The sequence below is a fragment of the Cherax quadricarinatus genome, chromosome 33 (assembly GCF_038502225.1).
Source record: "Cherax quadricarinatus isolate ZL_2023a chromosome 33, ASM3850222v1, whole genome shotgun sequence".
NCBI lineage: Eukaryota > Metazoa > Arthropoda > Malacostraca > Decapoda > Parastacidae > Cherax > Cherax quadricarinatus.
This window is the reverse complement of record NC_091324.1, coordinates 19697373-19719738: the sequence shown is the minus strand read 5'-3', so window position 1 is coordinate 19719738 and position 22366 is coordinate 19697373. Positions and strand designations below refer to the sequence as shown.

Sequence of the window (22366 nt, the reverse complement as noted above, 5' to 3'; positions counted from 1 at the left end):
GAGGTTCTGCAACCCTTATTAGTGATAGAAAGTGTATATATGTACCGAGAGGTGTGTGTATATTTTGAGAATTGTATATATACATGTATGTGTATATATGTAAAAGTACATCAGTGAAAATAGGAAATAAAACCTGGCGGTTTCATTTTATATTATATATATATATATATATATATATATATATATATATATATATATATATATATATATATCTATATATATCGTGCCGAATATGTAAAACTGGTCAATTAGCAAGAACTCATCTAAAATTAAGTTCTTTCTGAAAATTTCTCTTAAACGTTTAAAGATATATTTTTTTCATTAATGTTAATGTAAAAGTTTTTAATTTTGCAATAAAAGAATCTTGGAAAACCTACCTAACCTTATTATAACAAGTGCAATTTATTTTAGCCTAATCCTACTAAATATATTTTAAATACGTTTACAGTAATTTAATACTAAATAAACACAATGAAATATATTTTTTTCGTTAGGTTTACTCTGGTTTTTCGAAATTATTGCATACACAAATTTTCGCTTGTCCTATATGGCAAGATGAGCGTTGCTATTTAAGCCAAGATCGCAAGTTCTGCCTATTCGGCACGACATATATATATATATATATATATATATATATATATATATATATATATATATATATATATATATATATATTTTATTTATTTATCTCTGGATATTTACGATATATTCATTCATAACGTGGGGGTTACACTCCTCAGAGATCATCGCCGTGATAAAAATAACGTGATGTGAAGTTAATAACATATGGGAAAAATATGGTTACGTACAGAACACCTCCAAAAATAATCAATTATACCTTTTCTTGCAAGCAGTCTAAAAGTTACTTGTTGACGTGGGAGTGTGTGAAGGTTGATGTGGTACTACTGGAATGGATTGGATGTATCGAGGCTCATTACCTCTACACTTAGGCATAGAGTTGATGAGGCTGAGTGGGGGGGAGGTGGAGGATATTGGGGTGACCCAGTTATGGGTAAGATATTGGGTGGCCTCACCATTGGGTGAGGCCACCCAAGGAAAGGATACTAGAATGGCTCACCAGTAGGTGGACATAAGAATAACCCCACCATGGGAAGGATATTTGAAGTGACCCACCAGGGAAAGCATATTGGTGTGGCCCACCAGGGGGAGCATATTGGTGTGGCCCACAAAGAAGAGGATATTGGTGTGGCTCACCAAGGAGAGGATATTGGAGTGGCCCACCAGGGGAAGGATATTGGGGTGGCCACACCAGTTGGGGTGAGTGGCCGTCTGGAGGGCCACTTGGTCTTCCATGCGGCCGACACGAGAGGCCACTTGGCTCCCCTCACCTCTTGGAGGGTGGGGAGAAAAGGTGGGTGTAAGGGAGGGAAAAGTGCGGAGAAAGAGTGGGAGGGAATTCTAGACAGGGAGGAAATGGTACAGGGAGTGACAGAGGGAGGGAAAGGTAAGAAGGAAAAGTGAGAGAGAGGGAGAGAGAGAAAAAAAAGTGAGAGAGAGAGAGAGAGAGAGAGAGAGAGAGAGAGCAAGGAAAACTAAGAGAAACAAAGTCTAGTGAAAGAGAGAATTCTGGAGGGAAATGGGAAGGTAAGGGAAGAGGAGTGAGAGGTAGGGGAAGAAGAAAGAGGGGCAGGGTGGAGGAGAGACAGCCACACGGAGGAATGGGGTGAGGGCAAAGAAATATAAGGTCTCTTCTTTTATTGTGGCAGCAGTAGTAGGAAGTGAGACGTGAAAGTGGTTAGGCACTCTTGCTCTTTCTTTCTCTCACACACACAGACGGGAGACTCTAACCGTGTTCCAGAGACTAACAGGTCCATCGCTTTACCACCTGAGCTACGGAGCTTCTAATAGGGAAAGTTATTAAACAGTACTTCTGTACATGTTTTCCGCCACCAACTGTGACCCAACTGACTCCTCCTCCCATCCACCACATCCCAGGAGCTTTCGCAGTAAATCTATCATATCCTTACCTCCTTCAAAGTCATATATTCTGTGAACTCAGATTAAGTCGTAATAAACAACTTTCAATTAATAAACAGTAAGTGTGGAATAAACTAATGAAAAAATAGATATCTCACGAGCTCAAATAACATTAACCGGATATGTCATAAGCACAGATAACATTAACCAGTTATGTCATGAGCTCAAATAACGTTGTCAAGAGATACCTTAGAAAAAAACATCAGAATAATGGTACAAGTTTTCAAATAGAAAATGGTAACACTGTTTACCGAAGTAGTCTGATCAGCGAGGTTAGGATGGCTACGTAGTCCCGCGGGCCGAGGCATCAGTAGCCTAATTGATCAAGCTGCCAGAGTAAAACACATCTCTTTCCCAAATTCCCAACCGATGATTGAAGACGTATCGTTATTTAATTTACGTCATGGAATATTACACATACTTGAAATTATAGCTGCAGTGTGTGTATAAATAACATCATTGATGATATACTGTGTAAAAACACGTTTTCTCATTCGTTAAACTACATTTTGATCGAAAATTTGAGGAAAATCTTCGAGATGTCAGTGTTGACTTGGGTTTGCGAACTCTCAGAGTGTATCGCGAGGTTGTAATGTGCTGTTAACATCAGCGCCTTAGTTGTGGAGCCCATGTGTACTGAGCTCCAGTAATTACAGCTATAGTGCCACTTTATTCACTTGGTAGTGCCATTCTGGAGAAATGTGAAGGTGGTAACAGTGTTAAATGTGGTGGTGGTAACAGTGTGAGGTGTAGAGGAGGTAACACAACGTTGTTACTGAAGGAAATAACACCGATGCTCGTCTTTCTCCATTCAGGCACTTATCGAAAGGGTAAAAATTGCGTTGATGCTGGTGTAGAAGCTACCCTCATCCCTATTTTTTTTTTTTTTGGTCCAATCCTGCTTACCTTTATTTCAACAGGTGCTGTATCATTTACGGTTTTAGTTTTTTCCCATCCGCACCTGTCTTTACGCGTTGGCAGGCAGTGGATGGGGACCTGTGAAAGCCTCGCGTCGATAGTAACCTCGACTCATTTCCATGAACACGACTTGGTTAATGCATCGAGGATCGCTGGATGCAACAGAACTGAAGGAAAGACAGGAGCAGAAGAGGCTTTTATTGTGGGTGACAAGACGCATACAGCAAGTGGAGAGCTTGATTAGTACGCGGATTCACCTGCATGAAGCTTTATCCACATGAAATACTTTTATCAAGTGTTACTTGTTAAAGCTCATGTAGGTGAAACGTCGTACTAATATTTTTTTTTTTTTTGCTGTTTTTTTCTCTTTTTACCACTTGTCGGCCACACTATACTTCAACTAGAAGCTTTTGTTGCGGCAGAGTGGGAGGTTGAAGGCTTTTGAGACTCATATTGTGCTAAGCCAGTAGTTCTCAGTGTTCACTGAGGAACTCCAGTTTACACACGCAGTTCGCTTTGTGATATCTGGTTATGAGAAGATCCTTATTCACTCGGGTTCTCAGAGTGCGCTTCTGGCTCTGCGACAGTATGCTCTGGTAGGTTTTAGTGCCCAGAAAATTCAGGAGTGGCTCACCCATCTACATTCCATACACTAGAACGAGTTTCGTCGGTGCCCGGGCATGTTGGAGTCTCAGGTAACGAACAGGTAGTTGCGGATGCAAAAATTGTTATATCGAATTTACTGAACAGCAGGATTTTTGCCTAGGATCAAATTTCTGCGCCAAGAGCAGGGTTACATAGTAGCTCAGGTGAGCCTCATAAACGAGCAGTAAGCCGTACGGAGTTTGACAGGACGTGGGTGTCTGGTCCTCTTCTTCCCACGGGAATCGTCACTTTGAGACAGTTCCTCACTGACAGAGGATGAATTGCAGTTTCACCCTTGGACGCTTGCTAGCAGAGAATTTTGCATCCTTTTGTGTATCATCATTATTTTTTTACACAAATCAGTTTTACAGGCTAAGAGCTGTTATCCTACCTCGGCTCATTTCAAAGCCCAGCACTGTCTGAGGTATATTGCCACTCCCCAGGATGCCACCCACACCAGTCGGCTAACACCCAGATACCTACTTTTTGCCAAGTGAACAAAGACAGCAGGTGCAAGAAAATATGCCCACCGTTTCCATCTGTACCGGGGATGAAACTCCGGATACTTAAAAAAAAAGTTTTAGTATGGGGAATAAGACGATATTATTTGATGATTAATGTTCTTATTAACCTTTAAAACATTTCATTGGTTGTTTTAATGAGTATTAACGTCATTTTTCCTGTAAAGTGACTTCAGTGTGTGTCGGGCAGAGTGCTCATTAACCTTTCACTCCCAAGACTCAATAAATTCCACAAGCCTTCCTTGCACCCACCACTCTCAATCCTTCACTGTTACTCGCATATCATACTACTCTACGTCCCTACCCTTCACATCACCTCTGTTACTCCTGTCTCTGCAGCCGCCTGTCCTTACTCCCTAATCGGCCTCTCCTAACACCTTCCACTTCGCCCCTGTCCCTCCTCTCAGCGCCCCCCATCTCCCCCCCACACACACACACTTTAAGACAGCCATCTGGTTGCGAAAGCGGTATGATAATGACGTCGGTGATACTAGTAAACATTGAGTCTCAGGTGTCTCCAGTGATGTTAGTCCAACCATAATTTTCCCGGGATGAAGGTAGTGACCGACCACTGGGGAAATATATATATATATATATATATATATATATATATATATATATATATATATATATATATATATATATATATATAAATATATAAATATATATATGTATATATAAATATATGCAAAACAACCACTCTGAAAGAATAGAGAAATTCCAAGCGCTTTCGTGACTACTCACATTATCAAGGAACTATAGTTCCTTGATAATGTGAGTAGTCACGAAAGCGCTTGGAATTTCTCTATTCTTTCAGAGTGGTTGTTTTGCATATTTTGAAATCACCTGTTTACTGTGATCTTATTGCATATATATATATATATATATATATATATATATATATATATATATATATATATATATATATATATATATATATATATATAAATATATATATGTATATATAAATATATGCAAAACAACCACTCTGAAAGAATAGAGAAATTCCAAGCGCTTTCGTGACTACTCACATTATCAAGGAACTATAGTTCCTTGATAATGTGAGTAGTCACGAAAGCGCTTGGAATTTCTCTATTCTTTCAGAGTGGTTGTTTTGCATATTTTGTAATCACCTGTTTACTGTGATCTTATTGCATATATATATATATATATATATATATATATATATATATATATATATATATATATATATATATATATATATATATCAACATAATTGAATATAGTTGCAGTATGTAACTATTCAGTTCTGTACGAGTTACACTGTTGGAATCAATACTAGGCATGTTTCCCTTGTCATATTCCATCACACGGGTAGGGCTGCATACATGAGGTAATGAAATCTGTCATACTGAGCTGGTAGGAATGAAGGTTAGATTGGCTAGTGGGAGGAGGGAAGGGAGGAAGGTTTGACCTACTCACCTGTTTGTGTTTTCAATGGGTCGAAGCTCAGCTCCTGACCTTGCCTGTTAACCGGAAGTGCCTGCGTGTTTCTGTTGAGAAGGATGGGTTGGGGAGGATTGGTTGTGGCCTGTAAGTGGGGCAGGAAATCGCTTGCCAGGCTAGTTCGGTGATCTAAGTTTATCTGGAATGCTTAAAAACAACCCCATCCCCTTCCTACTGAAGTCTGAAACCTCCGGCTGACTGATCTCATTCCTTCGTTTACATAATTTGCACAGTGAGATGAAGTCAAAAGAAAACCAACCTGTTTGATGTGCGTGTGTGTATTTTAAGTAAAAATAGTTCTTGTTCTATCCTTGTCAGATAGAACTGAGTTGCTACACGATGTGGTGTATCTAATTAAGATAACTACAGAAGGTCAATGTAAATAAGGTTCTGCCAACTCTCTATCGTGCCGTTTTATTACCATCTTTGTAAGTACCTATTAAAGTCATTGTAGTAACAGGAACGAAGCTATAACTGTGGCTCTCGCTCTTTAATCTGTCAGTAATCAATCTTAGTTATATACTTATTTACGCGATGAATGTTCACTTAGCTATAAAAATTTCTGAATCTCGGAAAGGCTGGTGAAGGTACTAGTTATAAGGAACCAGCTGGTACCAGACAGAGGTGTCAGACCTGGCTCGAAGCTCTAGTTACCAGGCATACATTGGTACCAAAGCTGTGTAATAGTAGGAAGCTTGAAGCCACTTGGGCAAGCTACTCATTATGCTCTGACTTTTCCTAATTCTATTTTTTCCCCTTCCTCCTCCTCCTCCTCCTCATTTTCTTTTTTTATGCCCTGTCTCTACCTCCTTTTCTTCCTCCTACTTTTCACCCTCCTCCTCTCCTTGCTCCTCATTTGCTTCTTCCTCTTATCTCTCTTCCTCATCGTCTCTCTGCGCTCCATGATACGTACAGGGAGGCTCCACTCTACGGCGTGTCGCTAATACAGCGGTTTTCAATTATACCCACTTTTTATTTATTCAGACTACCTACAGTAAATACATTCACCACCCACTATACGCTATGGACGAAAATATTTTAAGGTAAGTAATGTGTGTGCTGTATATGCATTTTTTAGGCCTAGCTCTATTGCTATCATATATTAATTTGAAAGTGAAAGCAGCCTATGTTTCACTTTACAGCGATTTTTTTGCTTTATAGCAGTAGCCCCGAGCCTAACCTGATGTATAAGCGGGGCCTGCCTATATATAGGAAAGATGTATCATCTACAACTGGAAACTTCTGGAGGGTTTGATCCCAAGCAAGGAGTTTGGCAGGCGGTGTAAAATACCTCTAATGAAAAGCAGAGGCGCAATGAGTACACACAGAGAGAACTTAGTAAGTGTAAGGGAACCAAGACTCGACCCTCTACCTTCATGCATAGGGGGAGTTACCAACTAAACCTTGGTTTGTCTTCATGATGGAACTGGATACGTTCCTCCAGTCCCTGATGAGCCAGGCTGTGGTGCACGTGCTGGTGTATGTGTGGCTGGCACCAACAGCATGATTTCGCTTAGGCGGTCAAGCGGCAGGCCTGGTCCTGAACAGGGCCGAGGGAGCGCTGACCCCCGAAATCTACAAGTAATTTACTTCTCTTCGTTTTCCTACTTCCACACCTGCTTCTTCCCCCACTCTCCGTCCACTTTCTTCCCATCTAGTCCCCTTCTTTACCATCCCCTCCCATTCTTCCCCTCCTCCACTTTCCCCACCTCTTTCTTCCCCTCCTCCACTTTCCCCACCTCTTTCTTCCCCTCCTCCTCCTCTACACTCATGCTCGGATAAGCTGGTAAAATTCATCAAGTCTGAGGAGGACATTACACTACAGCCCCCCCGCCCACTGCATGCCGCCTACCCACTGCAGGCCACCTACCCACTGAAAGCCTCCCACCCACTGCAAGTCTCCCAACCACTGCAAGCCGCCTATCCACTGCAAGCCGCTCACCCACTGCAAGCTGCCCATTCACTGCAGGCCGCCCACCCAATGCAAGCCTCCCACGCACTGCGAGCCGCTCACCCACTCCAGGCCGCCCACCCACTGCAGGCCTCCCACCCACTGCAAACCTCCTACCCACTGCAAGCCTCTCAACCACTACAAGCCGCTCGCCCACTGCTGCCCATTCACTGCAGGCCGCCCACCCACTGCAAGCCTCCCACCCACTACAAGCCGCTCACCCACTACAAGCCGCCCACCCACTGCAAGCCGCCCACCCACTGCAAGCCGCCCACCCACTGCAAGCCGCACACCCACTACAAGCCACCCACCCACTACGAACTGCCCACCCACTACAAGTCACCCACTACAAACCGCCCACAGACCACAAGCCACCCAGCCACTACAAGCCGCTCGCTCATTACCCAATGTCTGCCACCTGACCAATACCCACCAACACTCGCCCACCGCCCACACACACATTTCGCCCCTCCCTCCCCTTCTCCCCCACACACACCTTCCAACTCTCCCTCTCAACCACCCACCTTTCCTCCACCCTCCGCCCACCGTCCCATTACCTTCAACCATCCCACCACCTTCCACCCGCCTACCATTCTCAGCCCGCGCATCCACCCACCCACGCCCCACCCACGCCCCACACACTCCCCACCCACACCCTACCCACGCCTCACCCACTCCCCACCCTCCTGCCCACCAATTCCAAAGCTTTGCCTAAGGGAGGCGTGTAGAGCTGCCACTACCGGAAGAAAATATGTGGAAATATATCTGCAAACACTGAGAGAGAGAGAGAGAGAGAGAGAGAGAGAGAGAGAGAGAGAGAGAGAGAGAGAGAGAGAGAGAGAGAGAGAGAGAGAGAGAGAGAGAGAGAGAGAGAGAGAGAAACGAGAATGGAGGAAAGGAATGAAGGAACGAACGAGGACAAGAATGACGGGAAAGGTGGAGGGTGACTCAGTTTCCCGTGTTTACACATGCACAAAGCAAAATTCCCCGTGTTTACACATGCACAAAGCAAAGTTCCCCGTGTTTACACATGCACAAAGCAAAGTTCCCCGTGTTTACACATGCACAAAGCAAAGTTTCCCGTGTTTACACATGCACAAAGCAAAGTTTCCCGTGTTTACACATGCACAAAGCAAAGTTTCCCGTGTTTACACATGCACAAAGCAAAGTTTCCCGTGTTTACACATGCACAAAGCAAAGTTTCCCGTGTTTACACATGCACAAAGCAAAGTTTCTCGTGTTTACACATGCACAAAGCAAAGTTTCTCGTGTTTACACATGCGCAAATCAAAGTTTCCAGTGTTTACAGATTCGCAAAGCAAAGTTCCCAGTGTTGGCACATGCGCAAAGTTCCCAGTGTTTACACTTACACAAAACAAGGTTCACAAAGAAAAAATCAGATGGATGGAGTGAGTCTTGGTAACAAATTTGGGATGAACATCGCAGCGTTAGACTACGACCCTGAGTCGTCAAGGAAACTCTAATTTGCAAGAAAAAAGAATAGTCGTTTCTGGAATATTGTTGGTAGTGGTGGTGTTGGCAGTGGTGTATTAGTTGGTGGTGTTGTTGGTGATGGTGTACGTGGTGCTGAAGGTGGTGCTGGTGGTGCCGTAGGTGGTGCAGGTGGCGTTGCTGGTGGTGGTGGGGCTAGTGGTGGTGGTGACGCTGTACGTGCTGTTGGTGCTGCTATAGGTGCTGTTGCAAATTCTGTCGAGACTGCTGGCGCTGGTGGCACTGTAGGTGGTGCTGGTGGCACTGTAGGTGGTGCTGGTGTTGCTGGTGCTGCATAGTTTACGATCCTTGCGCTTCGACTCTTTGGCCCGCCTCCTACCCTTGAGTACCTATTACGTCGTTGTCAAGTCTCCACTCCACCTTCGTTCTGATGACCTCAGATTATATGTATCTTTAGTTTCTCCTCGTAGTTCATTTCCTTGAGCTATGGGACTAGTCTTGATGCAAGCCTCTACACAACTTCGTTTTGCGGCTGAAATATATTTTAATGAACTCTTCCGATGTAATTTACGATTTTATGGACTATTTCCTGCTTACCTCTAAAAGTAAAATATTGAGTAAAATTCCATTATCTTAGGGTCAAAATAAATAATTTCTTAGATTTTAGTGTACCTGTTTCTTGACAGTTATATCAGGCTTTATTGTCAGTCTGCTGCTGCAGTCAGTGTGTGTGTACTCACCTATTTGTGGTTGCAGGGGCCGAGTCATAGCTCCTGGCCCCGCCTCTTCGCTGATTGCTACTAGGTCCTCTCTCTCCCTGCCCCTTGAGCTTTATCATACCTCGCCTTAAAACTATGTATGGTTCCCGCCTCCACTACGTCACTTTCTAGGCTATTCCATGGCCTGACTACTCTATGACTGAAGAAATACTTCCTAACATCCCTTTGATTCATCTGAATCTTCAACTTCCAATTGTGACCTCTTGTGTCTGTGTCCCTTCTCTGGAACATCCCGTCTTTGTCCACCTTGTCTATTCCGCGCAGTATTTTATATGTCGTTATGTCTCCCCTGACCCTCCTGTCCTCCAGTGTGGTCAGGCCGATTTCCCTCAACCTTTCTTCGTAGGACAATCTCCGTAGCTCTGGGACTAGTCTTGTTGCAAACCTTTGCACTTTCTCTAATTTCTTGACATGCTTGACTAGGTGTGGATTCCAAACTGTAAATGGTATACAGAGTCTTGAACGAATCTTTACTGAGGTATCGGAACGCTATCCGTAGGTTTGCCAGGCACCCGTATGCTGCAGCAGTTATCTGATTGATGTGCGCCTCAGGAGATATGCTCGGTGTTATACTCACCCCCAGATCTTTTTCCTTGAGTGAGGTTTGCAGTCTTTGGCCATCTAAACTATATTGTGTCTGCGGTCTTCTTTGCCCTTCCCCAATCTTCATGACTTTGCATTTGGCAGGGTTAAACTCAAGGAGCCAGTTGCTGGACCAGGCTTGTATCCTGTCCAGGTCTCTTTGTAGTCCTGCATGATCCTCATCCGATTTGATTCTTCTCATTAACTTCACATCACATGTGTGTGTGTGTGTGTGTGTGTGTGTGTGTGTGTGGGCCACGCCTCCACACACCCAATCTTTGCTAACGAGCATCTGGAGGGCCAGCGCTCACAGGCTGTACTCCACCTCTTTACTAACAACACGCTTCTTCTGGCACTCTGGGAGTTACTATGTTTACTCTCTCTCTCTCCCTCTCTCTCTCTCTCTCTCTCTCTCTCTCTCTCTCTGTGTCTCTCTCTCTCTCTCTCTCTCTCTCTCTCTCTCTCTCTCTCTCTCTCTCTCTCTCTCTCTCTCTCTCTCTCTCTCTCTCTCTCTCATCCTCTTTTGTCTCTTGTCTCCTTTGCTCTCAATCTCTCAGTTCAATAACAGTACTGGCCTGGGGACATAACATACCTGGCTCTCACCACGTATCACATTGAGATTCTTGTCCTGCCTGGTGATGTACCAGGAGGAGGAGAGAAGCTGCCTCAGCAACCAGGGTAATGATGGTGATTGTGGTACAGCAGCAGCAGCAGCAGCAGCGGCGGCGGCGGCGGCGGCGGCGGCGGGGACGGCGTCAGAGAAGGCTCACTTAAACACCCCTTACAGCAGCCAGTAACTGAATGAGGGGCATAGATTTATTACGAAGAGTCTCTTCCTTTCCCAGTTATCAGGGCGGTGTATGGCCTTCACGGTTAGTGCTTTCTTTTAAATATAATAATTTATAATAGTGTAGTAGGCAGGGACTATTATAGTGTAGCTGTAGGAACGGCAGTGATTAGCTGTAGGTTCGTTCCGCCCTTCAGAAATTATATTTTTGCCCTATGAAGGGAATATTCTTACCCTGCGGTAATTATGTTCTTGTCCTACGGTAATTATATTCTTGCTTTATGAGAGGAAAATTCTTGCAGAACGGTAAGCATAATCTTACTCTAGGAAAGCTATATTTTCCCCCTAGGAAATTAAATCCATGCTCTTTTAGTGGGGCCCTATATAGAAACGGTATAGAGTAAACACTGCATAAGTGTGCCTCCATCTTTCTCTACAGGAGCCGCCCCCTCCGGTGCCTCTCAAGAATGAGCTCATCCTGGACCGGCTGGCGGCGCTCTCCTCCAGGAACCGCTACGACGCCCTCCGGAAGGAGGCCGCGGACCTGGAGAGACAGATCGCCCAGCTACAGGAGGCTCAGGACGCCCTACTCAGGATTCAGCAAAGGTTAGTCTGTTTTTATCATTATTAAATACAACAAGACACAACAGAAGTGAAGCAAAAAAAAATTTTAACCCCTATTTACAAGAACAAGTTGGAAGTGTTTAACAGACGTGTACCTGTGTAAATTATGACTTAAGGAAAATCACTCCATGATGTACGCAGTGTACACGGAAATGGGCGAATACTTTTTGCTGGTGCCTAATCAGGTGAGCTGTCATAGCTATGTGGTCCCAAGGGCCGCTAGCACCAACAGCCTGGTGGACCAGGAGGTCTAGAGAGAGGTCTCTGAGGGTAGAGAACCCTCGAAGCTAGTTCCAGGTATGAATACGACACTTCACCAGTTAGCCAGAGTCTTGTGTTTAACATTAACCAAGAAATTCATATATATATATATATATATATATATATATATATATATATATATATATATATATATATATATATACACTCGGTTACATCTTGCATGTATAACATTATTATGCATATATTATACAATTTTATTCGAGAATATATCTTGGGAATGGTAAAACAACACAGGTGGTAACGAGCGATAACATTGTGGAGAAAAGAGTTGATTGAGAAGGGAGAAAACAGTGCAAACAGAGCCCATGATAAGAGCTCCCACCGCCTCCTCCTCCTCCCCCCCCGGGTAAGGAAACAGCCTGGAGGGGGAGACGGTTAGCAGAGTGACTGTAGTGTGGATGGAGCGAGCGTGAGAGGGCACAGGGTGGGTGAGATGAAAGGTGCGAGGAGCAACAGAGAGCTCGGATAACGGTGGGAGGGGAATAGGACTGAGAGAGGGGACGCAGGCTAGAGTGGGAGAGAGAGAGAGAGAGAGGCCAATGTTGGAAAGGAGGGAGGAATGACAGGATGATACAGGCTTGAGAGAGAAAGAGAGACAGAGTCGGTTACAGACAAAAAAAAAGAGGTGGCAGGGGAAGAGGGGTGACAGGGTCACAAGAGTAAGTTGAAGGAAAGGGAATAACGGGAGGGGAGGGAAGGGATGGAAGGTGATGGAAAGGGTGGGGGGGGTAGGGGAAGGGAAGGGTGGGAAGGGAAAGGGAATGAAGGGACATGCTCGACCTCTTACAGCCAAATGGAATCTGTACTTTTTCCTTTCATGCGTATTAAGCAGCTCATTACCATATTGACTGCTGTACCGGCCATTAATATTCACTCTGTTGCCTTCATGTTGCAGGGAGCAGCTACTCACCTTCATGTTGCAGGGAGCAGCTACTCACCTTCATGTTGCAGGGAGCAGCTACTCACCTTCATGTTGCAGGGAGCAGCTACTCACCTTCATGTTGCAGGGAGCAGCTACTCGCCTTCATGTTGCAGGGAGCAGCTACTCGCCTTCATGTTGCAGGGAGCAGCTACTCACCTTCATGTGCAGGGGAAAAGAATTCTTTTAAAACCCCTTCATGTTGAGGGGAACCCCGGAAATTTTCACCTTTATGCGGGGAAAAGCTACTCACCTTCATTTAAAAAAACCCCCCCCGTTTGGGGAACAGCCACCACCTTCATGTGCAGGGCGCTACTCACCTCATGTTGGGGCCCCCGGGGAACAGCACTCACCTTTATTTCCCGGAACAGCTTCACCTTTTCCCCCAAAAGTTGCAGGGGGCAGCTTAACTTTCCAAACCCTTCATGTGAGGAAACATCACCTTCATGTTGCAGGACAGCCCACCCCACCTTTAAACATGTTTCAGGGGGGGGGAAAGCTATCACCTTCATGTTGCTCATTTTTTTGCGGGCACACAAAATCGTCCTATGAACACCCACAACACCGTGATTGCAAACCCCCTCACCGTGACTAAAAAAAAAAACAAACAAACACACACACACACACACACACACAAAAACACACACACACACACACACACACACAGGTAGAGAAAGTCACGGTTCAGGGGCAGGACCTAGCAGCGACAGGAAGAGGCGGGGCCGAGCAGACTGACCCCGAAATTCAACTAGGTGGAGGTGGGGGAGGGAACAGGGATCAAAAGGGAGTACAACAAAACACACACACACACACACACACACACACACACACACACACACACAACAACACACACACAACATACACACACACACGCCCCCACACACTGACTTGTCGCTGAATTCACGTACGCGAGCATTACAAGCCAGGGAAAATGGTACGTTGAGACTACAAGCGAAATAAAAACCTCTGTCGCCCAGTTTCTCGGGACAAGACTGACAAAAATGCAGGTTTAAGACATCGCCCTTGCATCTTAATCGGGGCAGTAGTATTCAAGAATGAGAATCTGCATCCAAAATTAGTTATGATGTTTATAGTCGATGTTTTATTAAGCCGGCAAAAAATTAATTTTAAGAGAAATTATTCTGAATAACTTAATTTAATAATAAAAGTATTATTAAAGATTATCAGTATTATTATTGATTTTGAAAGGTTTAGAGCACCTTTTTTGGGTCCGATGAAGAAGTAGGTAGCTTCATTTCTGGATCAAGACAAACTCTGAATAGGAGGCAAAAGATACGGAAGAGGGAGAGTAAAAAGGTTAGGAGGATAATAAAAGGGGGGAAGGGACGTTGAACACGGAAAATAGCGTGAACGCGCAAAAGGGGGGAAAAAAAAAAAAAAAACACACACACACACACACACACACACACACACACACACACACACACACACACACACACACACACACAAAACTGGGGAAAAAACTCTACATCAACGAGAGTACTGGACACAAATACACAGGGGGATGGGAAATATTTAAGGGGCCCTTTCCCAAATGAAAAACGAAAATTTTTCTTCGTGGATTTTGTAAGGAAAAAAGCACTGTGAAAACATAATATTTATATGAAAATTGATACAGGGTAATTGCCAGAGGTGAAAACAGAGACCCGATCCATTGTCGAATTGAAAAAGGGAAGTCTCATTACACTACTTTTGTGCATGCCCCCCTTTGTATGTAAGCAATGGAGAGGATAATGAAGAGTGTGGAGCATTTTAATGGGGAAGGCGTATAAAGCAAAACCATGGTTTTAGAGATGGTAAATTGGTCTGCAAATTTTTTTTTAAGTCCTTTATAAGGCAAAAAAAGTGAGGTAAAGAGGGAATGGGAAAGACTGCATATTTTACAAAATTTTGAAAAGACCCAGATGCGAAAAAAAAGTGAGGAGCAAAACAGAAAAAAAAATTTAGGGATAAAGGAATGCCTTTTATGACGTCAACAAAAGTGCCTTAAATAGGCATTAAATGGGGATGATAGGATTTATAGGGGTGCAATGGGGCTTTTATTTCTGTATAAGACTTGAGAAATAGTCTGATCTCATTTATCCGATTCTGCCAGATCAGTGAGGAACATATAAACAGGGGGGGATAAAAAAATAAAAAAACACGAATAACTGCAGGAGGGTCTGGTGCCTTGGGGGAAGGGCAAATAATTGAAAGGGGTACATAGGGGACAGAGGCTGCAAGCCCACTCAAGGTAAAATTCCCAGAGGATCATAGACGAGTACTGCCGGGATACATCAACTGAAAATTTTGCAGATAATGGATCTGTAAGAGTATTCCCGTCATTATATGACATTTTAAAGGTCATCTTGGGGTATAGACCCGTATGGAACCCATACTAAGAAACATGTCAAACCAGAAAAATACGTCGGTTTAAAAGACTAGTCCCAGCTAAAGAGCTAAATACGTGAGATTAGAAGAAGGAGAGGTGAAAAATGATCACAAGTATGAAATTTGGGGAAAATGATAGTGGATTGGGGGAATTTTCGAGGGATGGAAAAGGGACACAGTAAAGCTAAAAACATAGGAGAGCCAAGATGTTAGAAGTATTTCTTGCATCGGGGAAAGGAAGTGGAATGATCTGAAAACAAAAGGGGAGGCAGGGTCCACATACAGCCTTTTAGATTATGCATTTGACCGGGGGGGCCTGAGAAAAACCCAGTACGGGGAGTTGGGAAGGGGGGCCCGACAGACTCGATCCCCCCAGGGCCCCAAATAGGCGAGTACAAAAAGGGAGTACCCCGACCACGCCAGACCGCAACGTTTTTTGCGAATTTGTCTGACTTTTAACCGTTTTTTGGGACCAATGGGGGCCCCAAATGATTAACTTTATTCTCGCGATAACAGGAAGGACAATTTTTAAAAAAAATTTCGTGATTTGTGTAATGGTCGCAACAGTTCTTTGGGGGAAATCCATGATTGCTGATTTTACCAACATTACCCTGTAGAGCTTGGGATGTAAATAGCTAATCAACAACCGTTTGCTTTGTAGGGGGTAAATGGTACCGATCCTCCCCAAGAAAGCCTTCAGACCGGGTTTCTCTTCTGCCCAGATTGCCCTAACATGAGGGCATTTTTCTGAGAATGCAGCAGCATTAGATCCCCTTACCCCGGAGGGTGCCCGAGCCATGTCTTGCAGGGGAAGTAACATGAAAATCCATTTAAAAACATTTCCGTGGCTGAAAAATTTAAAAATTAGGTATCCCCGAAGTGGAATTCATTGGTTGCCTGATTTTTTCTTCCTGTTCCAAGGTTATTGTGACGAAAGTTCTTGACCGATCGGCTAAAGTTGTCAAACCCAGGGGAAAGAGAGAAAAATGTGTACACAGGTGCTCTCTGGGCATAGATATCACCCTTCCTGGGTTTTATTATCGTGGTAATTTAGAAACTTCCCATGAGGGGTTTTCAAGAAGCTTATCCAGCTTTAGTGGGGGGAGAGAGAGAGAAAGAGAGAGAGAAAGAGAGAGACTAGCGGGGATAGCTTTGGGCCCCAAACCCGCAGGATTTTTGATAATTTTTGGGTTTCAAGGGTGATTTGCCCTGGCCCCCAGTCACAATGTGTGTGTGTGTTGTGTGTGTTTTTTCGAATTTTGTTTTTTTTTTGTGTATTACTCTTTGTGTGAAACCCGGAGGAAAAAAAGAAAAGTAGTTTCCCTTCTCATTACATCACCCCCCTAAAAAAGCAAAAAACCCCCCCTTTTTTTCCCCCTCCCCTTCTTTTTTTCCTCTCTCTTCTTTCCACCTTTCCCTTTTCCCTCCCATTTTTTCTCTTTCACCCTTTTTTCTTTGTTCATTTCCTTTTTTTTTTCGCCCTCTTTACTTTCCTCCCCCGTTATTACTTTTCGCACCCCCCTTTCCCTCTTTCTCCCTCCTTTCCTTCTTCTTTTTCTCTTTCTCTTCTCATCCAGCCCCCCTCTCCAGTTTCTTTTTCTTCCCCTTCCCCTTATCTCCCCCGCCCCGAGGATGGCCTTTGGTGTGCCCCTTTTTTCCCCCCCTACACCCCAAATCCATTTTTTTTTTTCTTAATTAGCAAGGTGGTGATTCCAAATTTTCTATGACAACATTCTGGTCTACCCCCCAGTTTTCCTGAAATGTGTGTGTGGTCTGCTGCACGTCACGAAATCAACTTTAAAATTTTCGAAATTTGACTGAAATTGTTAAATTTGTTTAAACTAGGGGAAAAGGTTTTTAACCAGAGAAGAAAAAAAAATCTTCGGGGTTTTCTTTGTTAACTATAGGGTGTCGGGCCTCCTGTGGGGCATAACCTTCCCCTGTCATTTCCCCCTCCTTTAAATTTTTAATAAAGGCAAAAAGGATATGGCTTTTGTTCCTTTTGGAAAAGACTAGTTCCTTCCCAAACCCCCCAGTGTAAACAAATGGAATGTTAATGGCCTTGCCCCCAAGAAAATGAGGGCGGGGTTTATTTACCTGGCCCCCCTTTATAAAGGAAATTGGAGCTCGGGTTCAAATCCCGCCCGTGGTATGGTTTTACCGTTATTTCTGTTCTTCCTTTATTCAGACTTCCTACAGTAAATACATATACCACTCACTATAAGATAACGAAAATATTCTCAAACGAGTTGCACCTGCGCGTTGTTGGAGAGGATGTTGAATGTTCGACTCGTCTGGTACTTGGAGACAAGAAGCAACATTTCTTCATTGAAGTTCTGGCTGACGAGTGATCCCTGAGTTCGGCTGGTATGGAATGAACTGGTTAAGAGCCTTTATGTTGAGTTGGGTGACCTTTCCCTGGATCTCTTGTGTATGTAACTTAGGCCTGTTTTACTTGATTCACGTTTGAGGTATACCTGTATACCTGGCATCCCAGTTTATGCTGGGATAGAGATAATGTTGGAGAGAGACACGGAACCATTTGCTTACTGTGTTAGGTTTCTTGTGAAATTATAAATTCTAATGACGGTTACTCTCCTGGGTTGTGGCTTCAGGTACGACTTTCTAGGTAGTGGATGACCTTGGTTAACTTCTTGGAATATCATTTTGTTCATACTTCAAGGATAAAGGTCTTAATCATGGATCCAAGAGCGAGGGGTGACATTGGCTTTGCGGTGATCATCACTGAAGACTTGTACTGGACACGGTTGCAAAAAGATTCCTCTTTATTCACCGAGAAGCTCCGCATAATCCTCTCTTCTCTTCTTTTGATCGCTGGCTTAAGTGGATCACCACACACTATCTACTCTGATCCCCAGTGCATTGTTTGCTCTGGCCCATAATGTTTCTGTTCAACCCGAGACGATTCTTTCGAGTGAGGATCAGGGCGCATACATTTCACCTATAATAATGTGTTTGCAGATGCTCTTGTCCCCTCACCACCACCTTCCTTCCTCTTCCCTCAGAGTAGCTTGGGACTCTGAGATAAATTTTACCTGCTTGCTCACATCTAAAGACTTCTATAATGGAAATAAGTCACTTTGACTTTCTGGAGGGTTATCTTCGGTAATTAATTAAAAATTAGGATGCAATATATGACAATTTGTGTAACTGTTTTTTTTTTTTGTGTGTGTATATGTACCTAAATAAATTTACTTATAATTTTTGCAACCTCAGTTTGCTTGTAAAAATATTGAGAAATGTGTAAAAAGAATCATTTTACATTAAAAAATAACGTGATTTTTAATTGTAGTTGATTATTTTATCTGTGTTATATTATGTATTGATGTGCCATATTTGTTAAATTTTATTTTTATAATTTTTATTATTGATGTTCTTAAGCAATGCGTTAATTCTGAGTGATGTACCAGATCCAAATGATTTTCTTGTCAGAGTTATAGTACAATCATGCCTGCCTAACTCGGTCCCTCCCTTCCTCATTCCTTCCCTTACTTTCTCCCTTACTATCCCTCATCCTTACTACCTCTCTCCCTCATTATGTGTCTACCTCCCTCCCTTTCCTACTTCACTCCTTCACTACTCTCTCTCTCTGGTGTTGTTTTCGAAGCGTCACACCAGTAAGTAACCCAGAATGACTGACCAGAGAGTGTTGTCCCCGCAGGAGTATCGAGTCGTCAGTGTACAACAAGGCCAATGAACTTCAGGAAGACATCAGCATGAAACGCTTCGACCTGCGGGTGGCTCAGGTCCACCTCTCCGCTGTCAGAGCTCAGGTAGAGTACCACTGTGTGTGTGTGTGTGTGTGTGTGTGTGTGTGTGTGTGTGTGTGTGTGTGTGTGTGTGTGTGTGTGTGTGTGGATGTATGTGTGGATGTGTGTGGATGTATATGTGGATGTGTGTGTAGATGTGTGTGTGGATGTGTGTGTGGATGTGTGTGGATGTATGTGTGGATGTGTGTGGATGTATATGTGGATGTGTGTGTAGATGTGTGTGTGGATGTGTGTGTGGATGTGTGTGTGTGTGTGTGTGTGTGTGTGTGTGTGTGTGGGTACGGAGCTTGTGTATACATTGTTGGATTCAAGGCTCATTATGTAGATTGTCGAGTTGTCCACGGTAACGTCTTCCGAATCTTATTTGTGGTTCCTGGTACCAGTGTACATAATTGGGGTTCCATGTACTAGTGTAATCTGTTGGGATGCCAAGTACCAGGATAACCACAGTGAAAAAAATAGAGTTGAACGATCCTTTAAGGTCTTTCGTGATTATATATGCTATAATTTGTGTTTCGTGATGGTCAGGACATATTTACGTCTCTAATTTGTGAGGGTGAGTACATATACTTACCCTTTGTTCCATAACGTTCAGTATATGAGTGCGCATCTCCTTATTCATCTCTGTTATGTATCTAACTTACACAGGAAATTCAGTATGTTATCATTACTTTTAATTAGTTTATCCGTCGGCCACATGCGTAGCCGAGGACACAGTCAGGTCTCCCAGGAATGAAATGCAAAACTGACAATAATAGGTTCCTGAAGTTACCCCGTGGAGACCTAATTAGAAAGATTGAGGTGAGAGTGGGAAGTTTTGGGAGAAAAGGGAAGAGAGGGATAAACACAAAAGGGCGGGGGGCGAGTGAGAGAGCGGGGGCGAAGGGAAGGTGCGGAAGGAGAGTAAGACAACAGAGTTAATACAGAAACGAAAGCAGTAACTGGTGACAAAAAAGAGAAACAATCTTTGGATTACTAACCCAGGAGGGTTATTAACCAGGATAACTTACATAAGCCCAGGATGCGACCAACAATAGCCCACTAACTCTCATGTACCTGTATGTTGCTAGGTGAACAAGGGTACTAGGAGCAAGGAAGGTGAGTTGCCCATTTATCAAGCCCAAGAAGGCACCGAACCCGAGTACTCTTGCTGTGATGGAGATAGGAGCTTATCAAGTCGATGGTGGTCGTAGGGAATGGTAATGGATATGTCACCATAAACGGAGATTTTAGATGTCTATAATTCAGATTTAACAGGGATTATATATGTTCTCTCAGTTGCAAGTGAGGTTTCAACTCTTGCTCCTGACAAGAGTTGATTGGTGATTGATATGTACCTCATGACAGGAGTCATTTCTGCTTATGTGAAAATTATGATGCAGCCATCTGTGTAGGACTAAGATACATGTTTGAGGTCGAATATGTGATTCAAGCAGAATTCTGTAACAAGGGACCCAACACAGACCCCTGCGGTGCGTTTTATTCGAGTGAGTCCCCGTCTGCTCCATTTTTATTTTCTCAAGAGTGTTTAAAAGTGATCACGAAGGCGTAGTATAGAACCAGAGATTCCAGATGCCTATAGATTATGTTTCGGGAAGCAGTGGTGTAGTGCCAAATAAGACACCAGAGGTGCCCAGAGTAACAATAATGAACTTGCGCTCTACTGGTGACATACGTGGGCTGGTTAAACAAACCAACTGCAAAAGTTCCTTTTCTCAAACCATCTTGTCAGTCGCACAACAGCTTATGCCCGTCACTTGTCATGAAACTCTAAAATTTAGCCCTCGATAGCATTGACACTGGTTTGTTGATTTTGTCTTTACTTTGGCTCTACTTAAGTGATCTTGGAGCGCATAATATTCCATGAAGGGAACAATTTACCTTTGTGCTATTTAGCAGGGAAACACGATGCCATCTGGTGAGTGCAACATATACTAAAACTTGATATGAATTTGTCATCCCAGCTGCATTTTGAGAGTCCGGTGATTTAAGGAGAAATCAAATTTCATGTCTCACCGTAGCCTCGCGTACTTAAGACGTGGTCCTTACTGTTAGTCATGAAAGTTTTGGTTTGGGGATTTGAGACTTGGATCTCGCCTGCTAAATGAGCCAACAGTAGATTAATAATATCTTCACAACTGTTTGAGACAGTCCCTTCATGCTGATGTAGAATTAGCAATGCATATTCTGCTGAGTATCCCTATTTCTTTGACCAGGCTAATAAGATTTTTGAACTCTCTCTGACGCCACCTTTAAGTTTTGTGTGTATCTGCTGCTCATCGGGACACGGTCCAGCTTTGGAAATAATTCCTTCGTCTACAGGCTTGCCTGTGTAGATTCTTGACATATCTTGCAGTGTTGTATTCGGCTTCATCTGATTTATACAAGCTATAAACAAATCAAAGGTCTATCTGAATAGGTTAGTATCAAAATATAGTAAGATAACTGTACAACACTCGAGTATCTTACATAACGATTCTTAAAATATTTTCTTTTTTTCCCCACTACTCCGTCCGTCCTGGGAATCTTGAGGTTTACTGACTACCAACACTTCATGTAACAGTGGATCATATTGGCATGTGGCAGAGATGGGAGGGACTTGTCTTCGTGGAGGGTGATATTGACGACAGTCGCTTTTCCCTTCTCTCCTTGTTGAAAGTTGGTTCTGGCCCAATTACAGTCTCGTCAGGGAAGCTGCTGCTGCATGTTGGTCGTGGCCCTATTAAACTGTTGTCAGTAGTGGTGTTGCTTTTATTGTTGCTGCTGCTGCTGCTGCTGCTGCTGCGGCGGCGGCGGCGGCGCTTGTTTTTGGTGGTTGTGGTGCTGGAGCTATTGCTGCTGGTTTGGTTCTAGCTTATCCTATTGTTGCTGTTATTGCTGCTGCTCTCCATATTCCTCCTATCTGGGGAATTGGTGCTGTTGGTACTAGTGCTGCTTTATCTTCTGTAGCAGCCTCTAATACATCTCCATCTTCTTACCCCTTTACTGCTTAAGTCGTTACCTGCTTCTGCTGTTACTCCTGCTCATCCTGCTGCTGCTCCCACTCCAGTACTCTGGATCTTTGGGACTGGTAATGCCTCCGTTGGGGGACCACCCGTTGCTGTCGCTTTTGCAATTAGTCTGTTAATAACGTCATAGACGATTTTCTACTTGAATCACAACCTTTTATTAAATTAGTTTTCTTGAGATTCAGATTAACAAATTATATTAGTTGAAATTTGGATTTGTTGGACGATGATAGCTGAAGTTTGTCCCATAG

General features: G+C 43.6%; 1 protein-coding gene across 4 annotated transcripts in view; it reads left to right on the top strand.

Moving 5' to 3' along the window:
- Window positions 1-22366, top strand: part of LOC128694002 (SH3 and cysteine-rich domain-containing protein) — a 1038081-nt gene that overhangs the window by 664399 nt on the left and 351316 nt on the right. For all 4 annotated transcript variants that reach the window (XM_070090891.1, XM_070090892.1, XM_070090893.1 and 1 more), the window contains exons 7-8: window positions 11540-11706; window positions 18999-19110. In XM_070090891.1, coding sequence (XP_069946992.1) covers window positions 11540-11706; window positions 18999-19110 — 279 coding nt within the window. The remainder of the gene's footprint in view (window positions 1-11539; window positions 11707-18998; window positions 19111-22366) is intronic.